Source organism: Stegodyphus dumicola, chromosome 12 (genome assembly GCF_044657685.1).
Source record: "Stegodyphus dumicola isolate Sdum_Otavi_A_Nest chromosome 12, ASM4465768v1".
Taxonomy (NCBI): Eukaryota; Metazoa; Arthropoda; class Arachnida; order Araneae; family Eresidae; genus Stegodyphus; species Stegodyphus dumicola.
The window spans coordinates 108555088-108576816 of NC_140779.1; the positions used below are offsets into that span (position 1 = coordinate 108555088).

Here is a 21729-nt window from a genome sequence, read left to right on the forward strand (position 1 = left end):
TTTTTAAGCAATAGCATATTTCTTTAATTGTGGCATAAATCAAATCTTGTGCGTTCTTGAATTTCTGATTTTAAAAGTATGTTTGAATTATTAGTAGGTTTCTATATTCCATTTTAAATTTATAAAATTTATGTATTACAAAGCAAAATGTTGCTGCTGTGAATCTAAATATAACTTTATCAATGGAAGCTTAGGCAAAGAACATGTGGTCCTTTCCCTGAGCTGAGAATACATGTACAAATGCTAATTATAAATATTATACTTTGTTAAATGTTAAATGATGCTGCAGAGATCACAAATGCGTGTTTTACACTTCTTCAACAGAATTTTGATGATTTCTGTAAATTATTCCATGCATCTTCACGTAGCAATTTTATTTTAATTGCAAATTTTCCTAAAGCTAGTTCAATAGATATCAATTGAAGTTAATTATATAAGCATTTATACATATATGAAAAGAAACATTTCTTAATTTTCTGTTTCTGAGAAGTTAAGAAGATTAGCAGATTGTTAGCAGTACAAAATGCTGTATTTTAATATTTTTCTTGATTTTGCAAGGTTTGATGAAAATTGGGATAAAAGCACTGCATATTGCTTCCATATGAATTTTCACCACCAAAAATGTAAATTATAAATTTATATCTTGTTTGCAAATGTAAGTAAAAGCAAAATATCTTCCTGTTTGAAAACCTTTTCAAAAACATGGAAAAATGAAAAGAATTTGCCTTTTGATATTCAGAACTGTTATATAGTGAGTGGAAAAAAGCTTACATTTCAGTATTTTGATCTTTGTATCTATGAATGACGAATTAGTATTTAAATGAAGGCAAGTTATTGAAGCAGCTTCTGGGATTCTGACTGGAGATTTCTACAATGCTGATGATATGGGAATTGCTATATAGTGCTAAACATTCCCTTTAATTTTAGTTCACATTTATATGCTGCTTAGAAGCATCATGTGGACACTTAATAATAGATGAGACTGTGGAATTCATATTGTTACAAAATGTACAGGAGCGGTGAAATAGCTTCCTCCGCAAAGCAGTTTTAGGGTTGCCTCATTTGGCGAGAAAATAGGTGATATGCCATGAACGGATGGAGAACCTTCTGGAACGAATTCTTACCGGTTTAGCCCAGGATGTTCTCGAACACAAGCCGAAAGCTATATAAACCCTGCTGGTCCGCAGTCAGCTAGAGTGTGCCTCATCTAGCGAGCTGATAGTCAGTCATTGAGTGTCTCGAAGTCTAGCGCCGAGTTTGTTGTCCAGTGCATCGAGAGAGTCTTTTAGTGCATCGTCGAGTTTTGTCTTAGAGTGTGCTAAGTCAAGAGCTATACTCTTGTGTATCGTCAAGTGCATCGTGTGGGGAGTCTCAAGAGTACGTGGAGTTCCGAGAACGACCAAGCAGAGTTAGGAGCTGTACTCCAGTGCTTTGCAGTGAAGCTGTCTCCACCGTTATTGCTTGACAGTGTGAAGGTTGTATCACTGAACGTGTCAGCGTGTTTATAACAGTTCGACAACTGTAAAAGTGATTTTGAAGCTATCTGATTAATATTGGTAAATAAAGCGTGTTTCGATACCTCATCAAGTGTCGTCGTTATTCACTCCAAATCTACGAACCCCGTACGAACATGAAGGAAGAAAATAGCGTAACAATATGTAACAGAAAGTGTAAATCGTTTAATAACTGAATGCTAATGAAAGCCATTAGTTTCTTAATCATAACTGAATATATTTTGCAGTATTTTTTTTCATTAAGAACTAGATTTGTGTATGTGACCAGTATCCATCTTGATTTATATGCTTTGTTTTGCATTAAATTAGCTTACAATTATGTGTTGTATTTCCAGTAAATGTGGGAGATTACTTTACCAGCCTAGCATTTTTATCTCCAATAAAAAGTTAGCTAATTTAAATTTTTGTTCGAATTTGTTTCTCTGACTTTACCTTTTTGGTACTATTCCGTTTTGAGGACCGTAAAAAAAGCGAAAGTGTATGCGCAGCAAAAACGACAAATCTAGCATACGCACTGATTTCAGATTGTGTAAGTTTATATAGTTCTATATTTCTTGAGACACCATTGAAATATTAGTTCAATTTTTAAATCCTTTTTTTGATTTTAAATCCTTTTTTGATATCCTATGGATTTAACAATTTGGGAATTGCCCATGACGAAAAGTCTGCAATAGAATTTTGGGTAAAGTGCAGAATCACCCACTGCTTGACGCATTTTTAAGAATTGCACATACTCGGTATCCATGTACACATCGACCTATTTTCACTTCTCCCCCCCCAAAAAAAAATCACAGAATTGCACAAAAATGGCACTGCACACACCCTTTATCTATGTACACATCGATCTATTTTCACTTAAAAATTAAAAGAAAATTGACAAAAATCCAATTGTTTTTACCCTTGTAAAAAGCGGCAAACAAATAAGTGGGCAATTCTGCACTTTATCGGGAATTTTTTCAAAGAAAAGGCATCATTCATTATAGAAAATTATGTTTGAACAACCAACGAGATGAAATTATGCTTTAGTGATAACTCGGTAGCGAAATAGTGATGCAGGCATCCATTCAGTTATGTTTAGCAGTTTTTACATAAATTATAATAATGATCTGAAATAGTTATTTACTCTTATGCTTCCATTCAGTGATGTTTAGCCTTTTTTATATAAATTACCGTATTTACGCGAATGTAATGCGCATCGTTTTTGGCCAAATGTAATATTCAAAATTGGGGTGCGCATTAGATTCGATGGCGCATTAGATTCGAGTGCAAAGTTCACCGATGACGTCCACCAAATTTAAATCGTAACAATGGATTACTGTATTTGTCGACTAGATTTACCGTTACATTTATCGTTGACACATTATTGCATAGAGGATACAAACTGCAGAGTACGTAGTCACGAAAGGGAGGGCAAACAGAGGAGAATGTCATATGACGCTACTTTCAAACGTAAAGTAATTCTTTATGCTGAAAAAAAATGGCAATAGAAAGGCAGGGGAGAGTTCAACGTAGCTGAGAGCAGTGTTCGCTTGTAGGGGCAAGACAAATTGGCACTGTTTGCAACTAAAGCTAGTAGAAAGAAATTCATTGGCTCTCGCAAAGGAAGACACCCTAAAATTGAAGAAAAAGTTTTGGAATTTGTACGTGAAAGGAAGAAAAATGAACAACCTGTGACTAGTGACACCATAAGAAATAAAGCAAAAGAGGAGGCTGAAGTTCTTGGAATACCGAAACAAGAGTTTAAGGCTAGCCGTGGATGGGTGGATCGGTTTATGAAGCGGATGGGCTTATCTCTAAGACGCCGTACAACAATATGCCAAAAGCTTCCTGCAGATTTTGAGGGAAAACTACTAACATTTCAGCGGTATGTCATCACACTTCGGAAGGAAAAGAATTTTTCAATGGAGCAAATTGGCAACGCTGACGAGACGCCAATTTGGTTTGATATGCCTCATAACTACACCATTACGGAGAAGGAGACTAAGGAAGTTATCATTAAAACTTGGGGATGTGTAAAACAACGCGTAACAGTGATGCTGGCAATAACAGCAGACGGGTGCAAACTTCCCCCTTTCTTAATCTTCAAACGGAAAACAAGCCTTAAAACACCTAAGAATGAAAAGCTGTTCCCAGATGATGTCCTGATTCGAAACCAAGAGAAGGGGTGGATGACGAAATCATTAATGCTTGATTGGCTCCGAAATGTATGGGAACGCCGTTCCGGTAGGCTCTTCAATCCACCATCAATGATTTGTCTGGACGCATTTCGTTTTTATCTCACCGACGACGTAAAAAAGAACACGCGCAGCCTAGGCAGTGATCTTGTAATCATTCCTGGAGGGATGACGTCTGTGTTATACAACCACTGGACGTTAGTATAAATAAACTTTTTAAGAGGTACGTTCAGGCGGAGTACGAAAAATGGTTTTGTGATCCAAACCGTGAATTGACCCCGATAGGAAAAATTAAGCGTACTGCACCGCACATTGTTGCACAATTTCAGGGTTTCTGCTGCCTGGAAAAGCATCGAAGATCCAATGATTGCGAAATCTTTCAAGAAATGCTGCATTTCAAATTCATTGAATGGCAGTGAAGATGACGTGCTCTGGAACGCCGAGGATGACGCACAGCCGACTGTATCATGGCCTTGAAGCGAAATCAGTTTCGGAAGGTCCCGTGATCGAAATAGTCAATCTCTTTCTCTTTACCATAATCCCAGATTTAAACTTTACCGAAAATAGTAGTTTGTCTTATAAATATAAGTAAAATTAATAAACGTGAGTAGGTCGTATGGTTAACATTAAATTTTTCATAGTGCAATATTTTTACAGGCGGTAAAAATGCATATCTTCAATAATTTTTTAAACAATTTGTACTTCGTTTATGTAACTAAAAATATCATTGAGAATCACCACATACGAACTTTATGTAATTTTGATAAAAATGAAATTCATTTATGTAATCTGAATCAAATTTATTGCCAAAATAATATAAAATCCACATAAGGGGGGGAATTCAATAGATTTATGGATGCAAATTTTAGATTTTCATACTAGTAAAATAAATATTAAGGGAAGAATTATTTTGTAAAACTCCATGCTGCTACCATCGCATCAGCTATATAAATTTTTAGAAGCCAAATACCCATAGTCATCTCTCTTCACTCCATTCACTAATAAAATCTGCATATCTCAATTTTATCAAAACAGGAAAATGAATTAAAATTCCTTAAATGCTAGAAAATTTGAATATAAAGATGAAATTACATGCATGTTATACTATAAATAAATCTTTCAAGATTATTTCAAAGAGCTAAATGCTAATTGCATTCATAAAAAAGGATAGCCATCTATTTGTACCAGTTCCAATTTTATGTTGAATCACTTTTTCCAAACCATCTAAGAGATAAGTGGTTTTTTTTAAAGTGATTTCCCCAAATTACAGGCCTATACCACTATTAAAAATAAATTCATAAAACTTGGAGCTGTACCATATACATACATGCTACATATTATACATAATCTATGCAGAAACAAAGCATAAATCAAAATAAACAATTGAGTTATTAACTGAAATTAATTAAATTTTTTATCATTTTTATATGAACATTTTATATTAATTTTGTCATTTTTATATTTTGTATAATTATTTAACCACATACGAACTTTATTTACAAGTTATCAAACATATTTTCTAACCGAGTTTGTAAAGTCATTCCACAAGTGCAAGAATCTGTTAAATTAAAGTAACTGTATAGTGTACTAACTGTATGCAAGATAACTTATATAAAATATCCATTTGCTTTCCTGACATAAGAAATGCATTTTCCATGTTTTTAAGAATTTCACCAAATAAGAAATATACAATTGAAGATTTTAATAGAGTAACTTCAGATGGAAAATTTTTAATTTTCCCCTTATCTAATTCTTTAAGAAAACCAAAAATATCATCTGCTGTATCTACTGAATGAGTACTTTGCAACAAGTCCTGGCAAATATTGCATTTTATCACCCTTAATTTTTTCATGGCATCATAACCTGAAACAAAAACTAGCACTGCTAAAATATCAGAAGAAACATTTTCTATAAAAAAATCATTAATAAGTAAATTTGAATAATCAATTAATATTCGCAAAAGTAAAGATAGAATCCTTATCATAATCTGGTAAAAGGGACATTCATATTTGATGATGAAATTATAAAACGAAGCTTCTTCTCATTTTCTAATAATTGTAGGTCATTTATTTAATATTCTGAACCTGACATTTGCCGATACATTTCAAAACGTGATTCAGGAGCATCAGTTTGAAATTTTCCTAACAATATGTATTCAGCTTCATACTTTTGAAACAAACATGGAATCAATTGAATGAATGCATCTGTAGTTGTTATTAATGCCTGAAATGTTTGTGGTAATAAAGTTTCTTTTATTGGGACACAATGTCAAATATGTTATTAGAAAGAAATAATCAAAATAAGGAATTCCTAATGTACTATTCCAAACAAATATTCAAAACAACACTATTCAAAACAACACATCGAATACGTCCAAACTAACGTATTCGATGTTATGTTGAAACGACATTACTTGAATAGGATTGAGAACAGCTACAAATTTTCCCAAATAAATCTAAAAATTAAAAAAGTATAAAACGAAGTATAGATAAAAATATTATTTATCTTAGCGTAAGTGATTTAAAATCACTTAATAGCAAAATATACATCCAAAAAATCCACGACCACGGGTTCACAACCATACACTACCACAACAACACATCGACCATCTCGATCACGTGACTTTTGCGCTTCAAGGCCATTATAGAGTTGGCTGTGGGATGACGATGAGGAAAGAAGAAATGAATCTGCTTCTGACGAAGAGAGCTGCGAGGATTCCAGCAATGAAAACATTAGTGAATAAAGACGATTACTATTAATCACGGTTTGTAGAAACTGTTAGCTATAAAAATGTTACGATTTATTTCATGTTCATATTTTACGATAGGTACCGTATATACGGTAGTGGTAATGAACAATGATTGTTTCACATAACAATAGCCCACTAATAGGTTAATTCTATGTTGTGCTACTTTATGTATAAATCCATTGTTGTATAAAATATGGTATCTAAATTTAAATAAAATTATCATACCATTGATTGATAGTTTATATACAAATCCATATTTGTATAAAATAAGATTCAATAAATTCCTCATACCATTGATGCGCATTACATTCGCCGACAAACATTTTTTTTATTATTTAAAGTTTTAAAATGGGGATGCGCATTAGATTCGCATAAATACGGTATAATAATAAAAAAGTATTATATGAAATTAACCTTTCATCTAAATTAAAACATGAATCTTGGATAGTTATTTACTATTATACTTCCTTTCTTGCATTAGGGTTGCCGCAATTATTTTTGGCAGCACTGGCATCAACAATAGTTTGGCGATTTTTTATGGCTCTCAAAACCGAATAGTACCAAATTTTCTTGTGAGGTAGACTTAAATCAATGGCCGAGCTTAGGTTACACAACAGTTAAAGTGAATTATTGTCAGTGTAAGAACAAAAACATAAAAGTAACTTAACAAAATATTAGCTAAAATTTTATTTGAGATGCACCTTGTGTCCACAGCTAAAAATAATTTGCAATGCTGAGTAAAGAATTTCTAGGTTACATACAATTGCCATAGCTGCCCTAAAGCTGCCAAGTGTTTTGGTTTTCAAATATCTAATAACTATATAATACACAGTTCATGCACACTGATCATGTAACAGGCAGTTCAGTGACCTTTATTAATTCAACTGCCTAATAATTATAGATCTAATTACTATCAAAATCTAAAAAATGGTGAGTTAAATATCTTGTGCTTGTCAAATATATAGTTTCTGGTTGTAACCAAAAAGAGCCCAAAGAGCAGACTGTTAAAAAAAAAGCATTCACTTGCATTTTCATATAAATTAAGATCATAAGCTTAAAAAGTGTTTTTAAATCTTGATAAGTTTTTCAGTTTACTTTATATGTAGCATTTAAATTTCAATTGATTTTTTGTATGGTATTCTTGCGTGCTTTTGAATTTTTATTAAATAAAAATTAGCATATGTTTTATATGTCACCTCCTATTAAAAAAAATTATGTATTTTCAGATTTTCTGATTACTTTGAAAAACTGTATATAAAACCATACACAAGAATAGGTCCGTACTTAGTCGGAATGTTTTTGGGATATTTGCTATTTAAATCCAAAAAGAGCAACAGAGGCAAAGATAATTGGGTAAGTATGTTTTATTAGAATTCATTTTTTATGCTAGCAGTGGAATTAGTTTAAGAAAGTAATTAAAAAAATGTAAGAAAGGAGGCATTTTAAATATTTTTTTAAACTTTTTTTAAAATTTTTTAAGACATTTTAAATAGCTGAACATAATAAAATGAGCCCTGAAGACTTAAAGAAATGATGACATGTAAGAGTAGGTTTTGAACAATATTTGAAATAAAAGTAATAATTATTATTTCTAATTTTATTTTAAAAACTTTAATATTAATTGGCTGTTTTTTTCTTGTTGTTTTTATCATTATAAAATGTTAACTAATATAAACAATCATGCTATGAATGTAATGTTGTTAAGAGAGCTCAGTAAATATGTGAATATAGCTTATTCAGCTATATTCACATATTTACAAATGTATTTTTTACTAAAAATGTGTAATTTAAAAAGTTTTAAAAAATGATTTTTATGAAATAAGCTTTTATTTAAAACTCATAAAATAATTAATGAATTAAAAAGAGGAAAATAATATATCATATAGTTTAATGGGAAAAGAGATTAAAATACTATCATGTACAAAATTCACATACAATTTCATACCATGAATAATAAAATTGTGGCCGTTTAAGTAACAAAAATCTATTAATTAAATTGAATTATCGAAAGTAAAAGACATTACCTTTATAAATTTATCAAGGGTGCCACATGCTTTTATTATTCTTGATATAAAATTGAAGATGATTTTTGTTAAGAGAAGTATTTATTCTCTTGTTTTGTCCTTTCATTCATTAATTATTTTAAGAGTTTTAAATAAAATCTTATTTTATAAAAATTTTAATATTAAAATTGCATTAATGCAAATCAATTACAGTTGAATCCAGTTAATTAGACCAGCCACTTTTCAGACCAAATCTTAATGAACCGAAACAAATCCTATGTATGTAAGCCTAATATTATTTGCTTATTTGGACCAAAATTCCATTTAATTGGACCAAAAAACATGAAAGCGAATAAGAAACAGAAGACACAAGTTGGGCGCATACAGCGGATGTACAGGTGGTCTGCGACATATTGGAGGACATTGTGGCTCTCTAGGAAAATGCTTTATCAAAGGTCAGGAATTCCTTAAAATGCATGACAAAAGGAAATCCGGTGGAAGGTAAACATGTGCACCATTTTCTTTGACCTTTTTTTGACCTGCGCCTCCGAGTTTCCAGGAAATGAACAATAGAGTGTCCAGCTCCACCTGAAAGGAATTCTCGCCTGTCAATCATGATTAAAGGTTACACGAGAAAGCTGTCATTTCATCACCTGTATGGGATGATTTTACTGCCAAAGCTTTGGATGGCGAGCATTTTATCTCCCTCTTGACCTCAACATCTTGAACCCGAAGCACCAAGATTTCTTCAGACCACTTTAGTCAGTGAACTGTGCGCATGTCTTGTCTTCCCTGCCAAAATGCCATGACGGGACTTGACGTTAGCTGAAAAAATTGGTTTCCTGGATAAGGTCATGCAACAACCATGAAACACTAGTCAGCGTCGGTTGGTGGAAATAACCGGATTCGCAAAAACTACAATTTTGCCCTTGATAAAACAAGAGAATGAGCACAATGGGAAGGACAAGGAGGAACTTCCAAAAAACGGAAGCGTGAAGGCAAGGCCCTTAATGAATGTTTTGCCATTGTTACTGGACAATCTGTGCGAGTAAGCGGCCCATTGTTAAAATGCAAAGCAGAAGCTGGGCCTCGCTAAAAAGCTGGGCCACAACGACTTTAAAGCTACGGACGGTTGGTTGTCTTGATGGAAATCTAGACATGACATAAAATTCAAGAAAGAACATGGCGAGAAAGAAAGTGCTGATAGTGCAAATGCTGAAGAATGGAAATCAACAAAACTGCCCGAACTTCTTGAAAATTTTTCAGCAGATGACATCTACAATGCTGATGAGACTGGGCTGTGTTATCGTGCTACACCGGATGGCTCATTAAGTTACAAACATATTGCACTTTCTGGCTTCAAAAAAGCGATGGATCGCGTAACTGTTTTGTGCTACTTCAAACATGTCAGGAACGGACAAGAGGAAGCTGTTGGTTGTAGGAAAAAGCACTAAGCCTCGCTGCTTTAAAGGACTTAGGATGGAGTTTACCAGTTGTGTATGCAGTTGTGTATAGTAGGACATGTTCGTGTAATCATACCAGCCGTTTATTAGGACCAAAACGATCACTTTCCGATGTGATCCGATTAACAGGAATCGACTGTAGTAACTTTTGGTATAGATAATGAACAACTGCAAATACTACAGCTGACATAAAATGAATTATTGGTAAGTAGTCATAATGAGCTAAAATGGAGGAAAATCAATTAATTTTGTTGATTAGGCATAGAGAAAACGTGTTACTTTTGCTTGATAAATGTATTTAATGAATGTTATTGAATTTTATTGAAGAAAATAAAAGTTGAACTCAGGTGTAAAAAATTAGGTTATAAAATTAATTGAATTTAAAGTTAAAAGTATATTATTAAATTGCTAAAGCTGTCAGCATATGAGGATTTTTGTGCAGTGTTCATTCTGAGTTAATTTCGCACAAACATATTAAAATATATAAAAATTCTTGAAAAGTTTATTTATTTTTTAAAAACATTATTTCTACTATGTCGCTTTAAGAAATTATAGAAGCATAAAGTTGTCGCACTTAATATTGTTAGTAAATAGTGTTAAGTCACTCAATAAATTCTTCTGCATGAATCCGCCATCCTAGTAAGTTTAATTTTTCAGTTTGGGAAAAGGTGTTTTGCTTTTTAAGAATGCCACAGTTTGGTGAATGTTTTTCTGTAAAAAGTTTGGATTTGAATCTTCATTTCTTTTTTTGTTCCTCAGATCTTTTTATGTTGTGGGTGGATTGTAGCTTCAGCTATTACATTAGCTTCTGTTTATGGCTTATACAAAAGCAACCCATCTTTACTGGCAACTAGTTTCTACAATGCTTTCAATCGAATATGTTTTGCTGGAGGATTGGCTTGGGTTATTTATGTTTGCCTCACAAAGCAAGCAGGTCAGTGGTTCATAATTTTTTCAATATGTAATTTTTGTATTAAAAAATAAAGTATTACAATTAACGTTTGATGTAAATTATATTGGACAGTAACCATATTACGCATACTGCAGATATGAGTTTTATAAATATAATTTTTTGATTGATGTTACAAATCTTAAAAATATTTAATGTTATAGTTAATTATTCCAGAATTCATAACTCTCTAGTTATAAGTAATATTGAAAAAAAGTTATCCTATATTATGTGTGGAATATACTAGCAACTATATATTACAGAAGAAAATCTTGTCAATTTTTTACTGTTATGGTTATGTTGACTATTTGATTAAAGCAAAGCACACTAAGGCTATCTGCTAATTTACTGTAATGTACTAAGTAACAATTTTTGCAGAACAGAAATCAGCATGAACAAAATATTTACTTTTTAATGTAATTTATTCAAATATTGAACAACTTTAATACAACTAGCAGTTCGTTATAGGATAACAAAATAGTAGGCTAACAAAAGTGAGAATGAAAAGTGCTTCCCTTGAAATAATTAGAATTGCAAAATTTATGTTTGTCAAATAGTCAAAGAAATATATGAGGAAACAAAATTATGTTAGGTATGTACATTTAAAATGACAAATTTACTATATTATTTGACTGAGACACATACTATTGCTTTATTATTATTTATTACAAGTACTTTAGATATCGTATGATAAAGCATTTCACTTTAAGTTTTGCCATGGCCCTGCTAGTGGCCAAGCGGTTGAAGTCATTGAATACTGTTCATTTGACCCGAGCTCAATTTGAGGTGAATAGTCTAGCTGCATGGTTGGTTTTTTGTGGTTTTGCCCATGTGTAATAAGAATACAAGCCAACTTTCCTGGGAAACTTCTCCACCAAGACACCCCTTAAGCAGTTAGCTCTCACGTGCTTTGCTATAATTAAATAATTTATACATAACCTAACTTCACATTTTTCACTGTTACATAAGCATGTGCACCAGAAATGTTATATAAAAACTAATTAAATTGCATCAGTTATTCATTAAAACTATTACATATACATTTTTTATAGCTATTTTAGGGACAGCTAGCTGATCATACAGGCAGCTAGTATTAATAAAATTTTGAATTAATTATAACGATAAGTAGCAAGTAATATAATAAAAAAATTATACATTAAAAAAACTGTACGTAAACAGTATTTTAAAATATGTTGAGCAGATCTTGTTGTGTAAAGGAAAGAAAAGTTCCAGAAATCTTATGTTGTAAATTTTGTTTAGTGGTTTTTAAAGCACTCACAGCTTGTTAATGTTTGCCATAAACTATGCAGGTTAATTTTTATCTTTTGTAGCCATTTAGTCAGCAAAGAATAGAAAAACAAATTGGTAGGGTCTTCCATTTTCTACTCTGCATTAAATAGCAAATTTTAAATCTCCATAGCAGAGTAAATTTCTTTGCTTATCTTAATCTAAGGTTATTTAAATATCTTTATCAAACCTTAATGACTCAACGTTAATAAAATTTAAAATGAAAGATTACATGCATGCATACATTGTACTAGCATTTTAAAATAAACACAGCCAGTTCTAGTAATATCTAAAATAGTAATGATCTGCCTGGCAATATTTGAATATTGATTTGTCACATCTTACCAGGAACAGACCTGAAGCAGACAGGATATGAAAAATTAGCATAAATAACTTAGAAATATAATGTTCCTTTAAAATGTGCTTTTTCATAATAATTGAATAGGGCTTTTATGACAATTAAATATGGCTGAGAAAAGGATAAGATTAATGATTAAATGTCATTTCCCATTAAAATAATTTTATATTTTAGTAAAGACAGTAAGCAAATGTAATTTCTTGATTTGTTTAGTATATAAAGTATTTTAGTTTAGTTTTAGTAGAAAATAAAACATGGCACTTTTAAGAACTTTGAATGTCATTAATTCTATTGTTGTTAATTAAATTAGTGTTGTTTTTAACCCAAAATTGCATTTAATGTCTCCTTTAAATTCATAAAAGATTGTAGAATAAAAATTTGACATTAAAAAAGGTCTGTATCTCTATGAAGTATTTAAAAAGGCAGATAATTATGAAAATTAATCAATTAATTCATATCAAATAATTGTTTAGTTTATTATGATTTAATTTCTTGAATTATGCTGCAGGCCATTATAACTTTAACACTGTGAAAGAAAGGCTAATCAGTATGAAATTTGTATTATATGTAGAGCACAGTAAGACATGAAAATTATTAGCAATACAGTGCATATGCGAATGCAGTATGCCTATAATGCCGTTTAGGATCAATGTAAAACCATAATTAATGTATTTATATTATTAAATAATTATTTTGTTTATTATATTTTTATTTATACTACTGCCCATTAAAATCGCAAATACCACAAAGCAATAGTCAATAAGTATGAAATTTGCATAGTAGATAGAGCTTTTCAGGGTATGAATATGAGTGGAAGTGTAGCATATATGAACATAATGGGTCCTGTAATACTAATTTAGAATTGGTGTAAAAGAGAGAAAAGGGGGGTGGATTTTTTTTTGTTGGCATCATATTTCATCCTCACTTGTTTGACTAAATAGGTAGAGTGTGTGAGTCTCACTTAAAATGTATTATCTCGCATAACTTAAAAATCTATTAGTCGTAGAACTTTGTATGTGGGGCTATAAAATCTAGTTGTGCATCTCGCTTTTTTTATTTCAGTCGGCAGTTCCAAGCATATACACATATACCTAACTGCCTTGCCCAGCTTGAAATTTCTTACCCGGCCTTTATTTTTGCGAACGTTGGTCTTAATCATCTACTTCCTGTTACAGAAGTGTTTTAAATTATGAAAATGGCCAGGATATTTAATTTGAAAATTTTTATGTCATTTTTAACTTGACTTGAGGAATTGGTTAATTAAGTTAGAATAATTCGAGGGAACAAGTTTAAACTAAGTGCAGTAAAAATGCATTAATGTTTTAAATGATGAAAATTGACAGTGTCATGTTTAAAAAAAAAAAAATTAGTTTGGGACAAATAACGAAATCTAACTTTCAATGCTTTCTCCCGGTTCCTATATTTATATTTGTGAAATTTTTATACTCGTTATGAAAAAATAAAATTGCAAGAAGTTTAACTCCCTGAGAAATTTAGTAGGATTTAATTTCAAAACTTGGAATTTTTTATGTCATTTTTAACTTGTCATCAGGGATTGGTTACTTAAGTTAGAATAAGTTAAGGAAACAAGTCTAAATGCACCAAAAAAACAGAGGTATTTTAAATGACAAAAATATTCATGTTTTGACAACGTCAAATTCAAAACAAAAAAATTTTTGGTAAATAACGAAATCTTTTAATGCGATCTCCTGTTTCCTATGCTTGTATTTGGGAAAGTTTTATACTCTTTATGAAAAAATAAGAATACAAGGAATTTGATTCCCACAGAATAAAAATTGACTAAGTATTTAATTTCACAATTTGTAATTTTTGATATCATTTTCTATTTATCTTCAGGGATCGGTTTGAGATCGGTTGAAGTTAGAATAATTCGAGAAAATAACTTTAAATCAAAAGAATAATAATAATTTAATAGGCCATGCGAGGAAATCGTGATGTCCACTTCATATTTTTTATTGTTTTGCAATTTCAACCATGTAGAATAGTTTGGTATCCCTCTTAGTAGTTCACCAAGGGCAATGGCCTCTCTCTTGTTCTAGCCCTGGCAACAAATATCAGCATTGTGAGAAATGATAAATGACAACAGGCGACAAAAATATTGATAGCGTAGTCAAAACTTTTTTATGTGTTTTTAATAGTTTCAATGTGTATATATGTATTTTATGTAATATATGAAATTAAATGTAGCATATTCACTTTTCTTTTTTCCACCGTTTTGTTTTCAGCTGTTGTTGATGGCATTCTTTCATACAAGTTTTTCATACCGTTAAGTAGATTGACATACTGTGCTTATCTTATTCATCCCATGATTCTGACGGGCTATTTTTCATCTCTCAGAAGTCTTCTCGTTTTCTCTCATGCAACCATGGTCTGTATCAGATTATGTGTATGGTTTTAAAGCACTTAAATGAATATATTTTGAAAATATTATTTCTGAATTAGTTGATTACTTAACTATGTGATGTTTTGATACTATTTAAAAAATATATGTATGTGTATATCAGAGATTTCTTTTAAGATATACAAGAAATCAGCTATTGATTATGAAAATTTGAATCAAAAAATTTCTTTTGCATCTGTTTTTGTCTTTTAATGGCTATACATTTGTTTTTAAAGTAAACAGAAGGAAAAAAAAAAAAAAAATCCAATTTTCCACTAAAATTTCTGTTGTTATTTTTAATTTTAGCTAATCTGATTTGTCACATGTCTCAATCTTTCATCCGTAAACTGCTTTGTCCATTTAATGTGATGTTAATTATAAGTGAAAGCAGGTCATTATTAATTTATTTATATCTATAAATTTGTGGATAAATTATTTACAAAAAAATTCTGTTCAAAACGTGCATTTCAGTTTAATTAAAAAGTTTCCTGAGAAAGAAAATGGAAATACTTGAGAATTATGATGTATCAAGATTTGAAACTTAAATATAAAAATTCAGTATAAATATATAAAACTTAATATCTTAACGGTACTTATTACTGCTACAGTATTCCTCTGTCCTAGATTAAGGTTCAGGATTTAAAAAGACCTGCTAGACATGCTTATACATTTTTCTTGTTTGTTATTACAATAAGATTTAGTGTACTAGTCAAGTTAGTCAAGTTGGCTACTTGATGGAAATAAAGCACATGAGGATTATTTGCTTAAGGAACGGAGGCTTTCATGGAGAACTTTCTAATAAAGAAAAACTACCTTCTATTTATGTTAAATATAAGAAAATTCACAAAAACACTCATACAACTTGCTTGTTTGATGGAATATGAACCCATGTCAAACTACCAGCATTCAAAGGTCTTCTCCACTCACTTTTGCCAAATGACATACTGTATAAAAGAGCAGTAAAATTATATGAAATATATTGCATTAGGGATTATGTAATGGCTATTACAAGGCATAATAATAATAATGGATACAATAAAATGCATATAATGGATAATAAAATGGAAAAGTAATATATCATGTAATATAAGCAATATCATAAAGTGCATGGAATTACAACACTTCCTTAGTGAGTCTAGAAAGCAGTTCTGCTTAGAATATTTATAATTCTTAAAGATGTGCTACTCACTTCCCCCACATGCTAAGCTAAAAGTTGGTTTTGTAGTTATATGACTGTAATAGCATTCAAGTAAACAAAAATTGTGAAATAGAATGTCTACTGCATTTCTATAAAATAATTTATTACAAAATAAAAATAGTAATTTTTTATGGAAGGACCATTAGTATTAGATTAAACAATTTATCAAATCGTATTTTTGTATTATTTAATTTTCAATTAAATTTAATTTCCCCATCAGACAGTGTTGCTAGCAGCAAAGGTAAGGTAATCAATAGTTCTTTTATGAAGAAACATACATCTAATATTCATGATTTACTACTTCTAAAAAATAAATAAATAAATAAAGACTTTTTAAATCTTATTTCACAGCATAGCATATGCTACTTTATGATAACTTAAAATAAGAAATTTTATACTTAATGCTAATGGTTTTGATTTTTCATTTAATATTGAAGTGAAAAATCTAGAATATATCCATACATGTGCTCTACCAAGCATTTTTTATAATAAATTATATCTAGACTTTTGTTTTTAAGTTTGATCACAGAATGTAAATATTATTGCATACTTTATTAAAAAATATTTAGTGTTCCTTTTAAATCTTGTGCTGACTTTTTATTGGGTTAGAACTAAGTAAATATTTTCTTTTTCAGACCCTGTACTATTTAGGATTCTTAGTTGTAACATATGGACTAGCTCTACCCGTATCTCTGATATTTGAATCTCCGATTATTTGCTTAGAAAAGTTAATACGAAGTAAATTTCCAAAAACAGAAACAAGACTTTAATGTAGTCAGAATTTTAAGTTTTTTTAAAAATATTTTTTAATTTAAATGCTGTTTATGTTTTGTAAAAAAGTGCTCTCATTTTGTACAGTGTGTGTGTATCTGAGAGATCTGTATGTGATATTCCTGTTAAATATATTTATTTTATTACATTGCAATTTAATTTTTATGTATAGTTTTGAGTTCTCATATTTTTACAAGCTGTTAAGCCAAAGACTAAGAAATTTATGTTGATACAAAAATTTTTAAGCAATATATTAAAAAGTACTGTACATATTTTTAATATTTGAAATATAAAAATAGTTTTTATTGAAAATATAATATAGTATATAAAATGTTTTAAAGAAAATTTTAATTTTTAAATTATTAGTATAATTTGTGATGATCTTGTTCTTTGGATTGAGGACAAAAAATATGTGCATGATAAATCAGTTTAAAAAATTTAAAAAAAAAATAATAATAAACAAGTATATGACAGCTTTTAAATTTTAATTTGTTTATTAGGTTATTTCACTTAAATCAACTAAAAGTCATATAAAACTGATTTTAATAATTTGCATTTCTTGCCAAAAAGGAATTGTCTCCAAAGGACTTATAATTTTGCTATAATTTAAACACAAAATTATTTTCTGTAGAATTTATATTTGATTAATGATTTTACTTTTTAAAATTTAATTTTATTATTAGTGATATTATTTCATGTTAAATGGAAGTGTAAAAATAAAATTGCCTTCCACATTTTGCCAGTATTTTTCATTTAGAAAAACCTTAATTAAAAATTGTGTCTAATATTAATAAAAATGTTTCATGTCTTAGTTCATATATCAAAATCTTAAAATAATAACTTTGAGAGGTACTGAACTGTATGTACAAAGGAGTATCCTGTGTTGATATGTACTTCTATCTCATCAAAATATTGCCAAACTGTCATTTAAATGACTTGTTAAATTAAAGATAATACAGTACAAAGTCCGTAATCCGGACGTCCATTATCCGGAATGATCTATAATCCGGACCTCAAAGCCACAAACTTTATGCATGCGCGTAAAGAATGCGCATGCATTAAGCTTTACGCATGCGCGCGTTGAAAGAAATGTTTAATAAAGTAAACAAATAAATATTAAGCTGCTTTTTTTTTTTTTTTTTTTTTTTTTTTTTTTTTTTTGTAAAATTTGATACCTTTTAGACCAAAATTGCTCTTTATTTCATAAATTACGGTTTCATATTTTTGATTGTACAATTTCTGCATGCCATCTTACCAGATTTAAATAGATGATCTATAATCCGGAAAAACCCCTAAAGCGGAATCGCCGAAGTCCCGACCGAGTCCGGATTACGGACTTTGTACTGTATTTAACATAGCTAAGTATCTGTCATTCCAACATAAGATATGTACATGATTAAAAGTAATATCATGTGTGCTGTATGGTTTTTTTAATTCATAATGTCTTTCATGTAAAATTTAGTGATTCATTACTTCATAAAGTTTTAAAGCATATAATTTTAGTACACATTATATAACTCAGTAGTCTGATGATTAATGTAATAACTCTTATTTTATAAGGAAATTGTTTCAGTTCACATATTCAATTTTACTGCACGTAAGACATTTGATTAGTGTTTTAAATTAACAAAATGACTATCATTTGGAATTAAAATTATGGTATGCTATATTCCAGATATGTAGTCTGTTATTCTCAGTATATCTAGATATCATGTATTTGATTAGTCCTTTGTGAAAAACTTAAAACTTCCTGTTTACTGCTTAATTTCTTTCTATAAAATATGCTGTTTAAATAATATATAATTTGCTAGCATTTCCTGAAGAAAACTATAAATCATGATTTAATTTCAGTTTGCATTGTGTTCATTATATTAGCATTTTGTATAAAATGAATAATTGTTTGTTGATAAAATTGAATTGAATAAATTTTATCATTTATAGTTGTTTTATTTAATAATTTATATTTTAAAAGATAAATTGAGAATTTAAAATACTCTATAAATCAGAGTTTAATGTTTAAAATCAGAAGTGCCTACCTATCCCCTGTTTTTAAATACTTTGGAGGAAACCTTGAGGTGTTAATTCTTTTCTACTTCACATATTTGATGTCCTGGCAAAATTGAAAGTACTGCTCGTGTATAGCTACATTACATAATTAAGTCTTTTTCTTATTAAATATGTATGCGGGGCATTTACATTGAAATAATTTTCCCATCAAAATTTTTTCCTGCTATTTTATTTTACCATTTTGAACAGTTCATTGTAAATATAAGTTATTATGTTTTGTGACTTTAAACTTATCAGCCATTAACTCTTAGACTAGAATGCTTATCATAATTTTCATGTATTTTCATAAGGTGTTTACCTAAATGTGTATAATGAGATGAATGTTCGCTAAACAAAGCTATGATTACGTTTTAGGTATGAAACTAAAATTGTGTTTAAGGTCAGATTGTATAATATTTTATACATTTATGATTATTACATTTAAAAGTTTTTTAAATGTAACTTTTTTAAAAGAGGTTCAGATTCAAATATTTTGAGATTTTTATTTGTATTGTGATTTGATATTCATTACCTTTTTAGTGTAATCATGAATGACTATATCAAAGTTTGAAAAGAATGCACAGTTATTCACATTGTTATGTTTCATATTAGAATATTGACAGAATGAGAATCTACATATACCATGTAACAGATTGTATATATTATATACATAAACAGCAACATCTAAAAAAAAAAAAAAAAAAAAAAAAAAGATTTGGAAAATTATGCTCCATAAAAAATTCAACAATATTTTATATAATTCAAGAAAAAAAATATTCAATGAATTTCATGTTATAAAGTACTGATACATGTTATCAAGTATTGAGACATATCTACTCATAAATGTTATAAGTAGATCTATTACAACATGAATTTCATGTTATAATAGATCTACTTATATAAATAAATACATAATACTATGCATTTTCACAGAATTTCTGCTGTTTAATTAATTTTTTGTCTTCTTTTTATCCCTTATATGTATATCATTTATTAGTGCTTGGGTTATGCATTCAGATTGGGTTCACTTTTCTAGGCTGCATTATCTTTCTTATAACAACAAGCTTTGGGCACAATTCATAAGATGATCTGCGTTACAGCCTTTTCAACCAATTCAGCTGGCACTAGACTAACAAAAGCAGTTTTAGTATTAGTGAAAGGTTCCCCCTTTTTTTTAACCCAATTAAAAAAAAATAGCAAATTCTTAGTTTTAAGCAACTGATGACCAATAAACCATTTGTTCAAAAAATTAAAGAGAACTATTATTTATACCAAAAGGAAGCTGGCTAGTGTGTGATAATTAATTTGAGATAAAATTCAACCTTAGACTCAAACTGATTTGATGGAATACTTGTAGGCATTTTAATTGCTTTATGTTTGTTTTACTTAACATACATGACCTTTTTTTCATATAATTATATAAGAACCAAACCAGAGGTTCAGTCTTGATAATTTTTCTTTAATTTAAAGAATACTTGCATGAGCATTAGCCAATTTACTAATTGTAGAATTCAGTTTTTAAATCAGAAAAAGAACTATTACATAAAGTGCAATTACTTCAATGAGTTTTAGAAAAAAGTGTTTTTATAAAATTAAACTTTACATAGTTAATCTTTATTAATATACAAATGACTAATCAAAGTAATTACAATTACATTTAAGGGTAAAAAATATGTACACTGTGAAAAAAAATGGAACAGTTCTATATCTCCCGTTCTTCTGAGCCCATTGACAAAATTAAAATTGCGTTTTTCATGTCTTGAAAGCGTGACTTGGGATATATATTAGATTTGTATATAGCACTATTCTAACATAAGTGTTTTGACACAAAATCGGACTTTTTTCTGAAATAACATACCAATTTTTTTACATATTTCGATTCTACTACTCAAATTATGCCTAAATATTTAATTTTGTAAAATTTATGGAGAAATTCAAACATTTATATTGGCACTTTTTTCAGTTTTCACCAAGAATAGTTCACTTGGCGAACTTCTTAATATATAGCAACCTATTTTCCTTTCCCTTTTTAGATTGTGCGTGACTGGAAAAAAAATTACTTCATTCCATCTTTCAAATAATGTTCTTTATACTATATTTTTAAATATTAGTCCAAAGTGATTGGAGTCCTGAAGGACTATTACTTTCGTTTTGGCATTTTGCATCTGACTCTTATAAATGTGGGTTCACTTTTCAAACTGTTGCCACCAAATGTTAGAGTCCTGCATTATATTTGAAGAAATTAAATAATGAAAAATCTGCATAAATCTATATATATTTCTCGCATTGTGATAAAACAACAGTATCTAGAGCCATCCAATTTTGAATTACTACTGCGAATATGGGCATCTGAAATCCCAAATTTGAAATTTTTTTATTATCGATTTCATATTTTGCAAAAACTTTAACGAATTTTTGAGTAACAAACTCAATGATTTAAAAGCGAGCAATTGCAACACTCTATGGGGGGGGGAACCGTTTCATCTCCAGCGCGTCGAACTGTGTTTTGGAAATTCTAAAGATATGCTCATTCTAAAATTATTTTGTGACATTGCTATTGAACTAAATTTTATGGTTTAAGTGCAAAGAACATGATATTTAATAAATAAAGGTAACACACAAAACATTAAAAAGAAACGTTCCTTTGGACGTAATTTAAAATATGAAACAATTCAGTATTTTTTTGTGGCGTTTTAATTTTTATTATTCTAAGTAATTTTTTTCGTTTCCGAATTTCATTTTAATTGTTTAAGTTGCATGGTTTCTTTCAAATAACTGTTTTAAAGATTTCTATTTACTCATTGGAACTGCGTAGT

General features: G+C 29.6%; 1 protein-coding gene across 1 annotated transcript in view; it reads left to right on the forward strand.

The window, feature by feature from the left end:
- LOC118193794 (nose resistant to fluoxetine protein 6-like) overlaps window positions 1–18807 on the forward strand; it is a 50034-nt gene extending 31227 nt beyond the window's left edge. The window contains exons 12-15 of the mRNA XM_035364940.2: window positions 7664–7790; window positions 10663–10837; window positions 14744–14886; window positions 16732–18807. Of these exons, the coding sequence (XP_035220831.1) occupies window positions 7664–7790; window positions 10663–10837; window positions 14744–14886; window positions 16732–16866 (580 nt within the window). The 3' untranslated portion in view covers window positions 16867–18807. The remainder of the gene's footprint in view (window positions 1–7663; window positions 7791–10662; window positions 10838–14743; window positions 14887–16731) is intronic.
- The last annotated feature ends 2922 nt before the right edge of the window (window positions 18808–21729 follow it).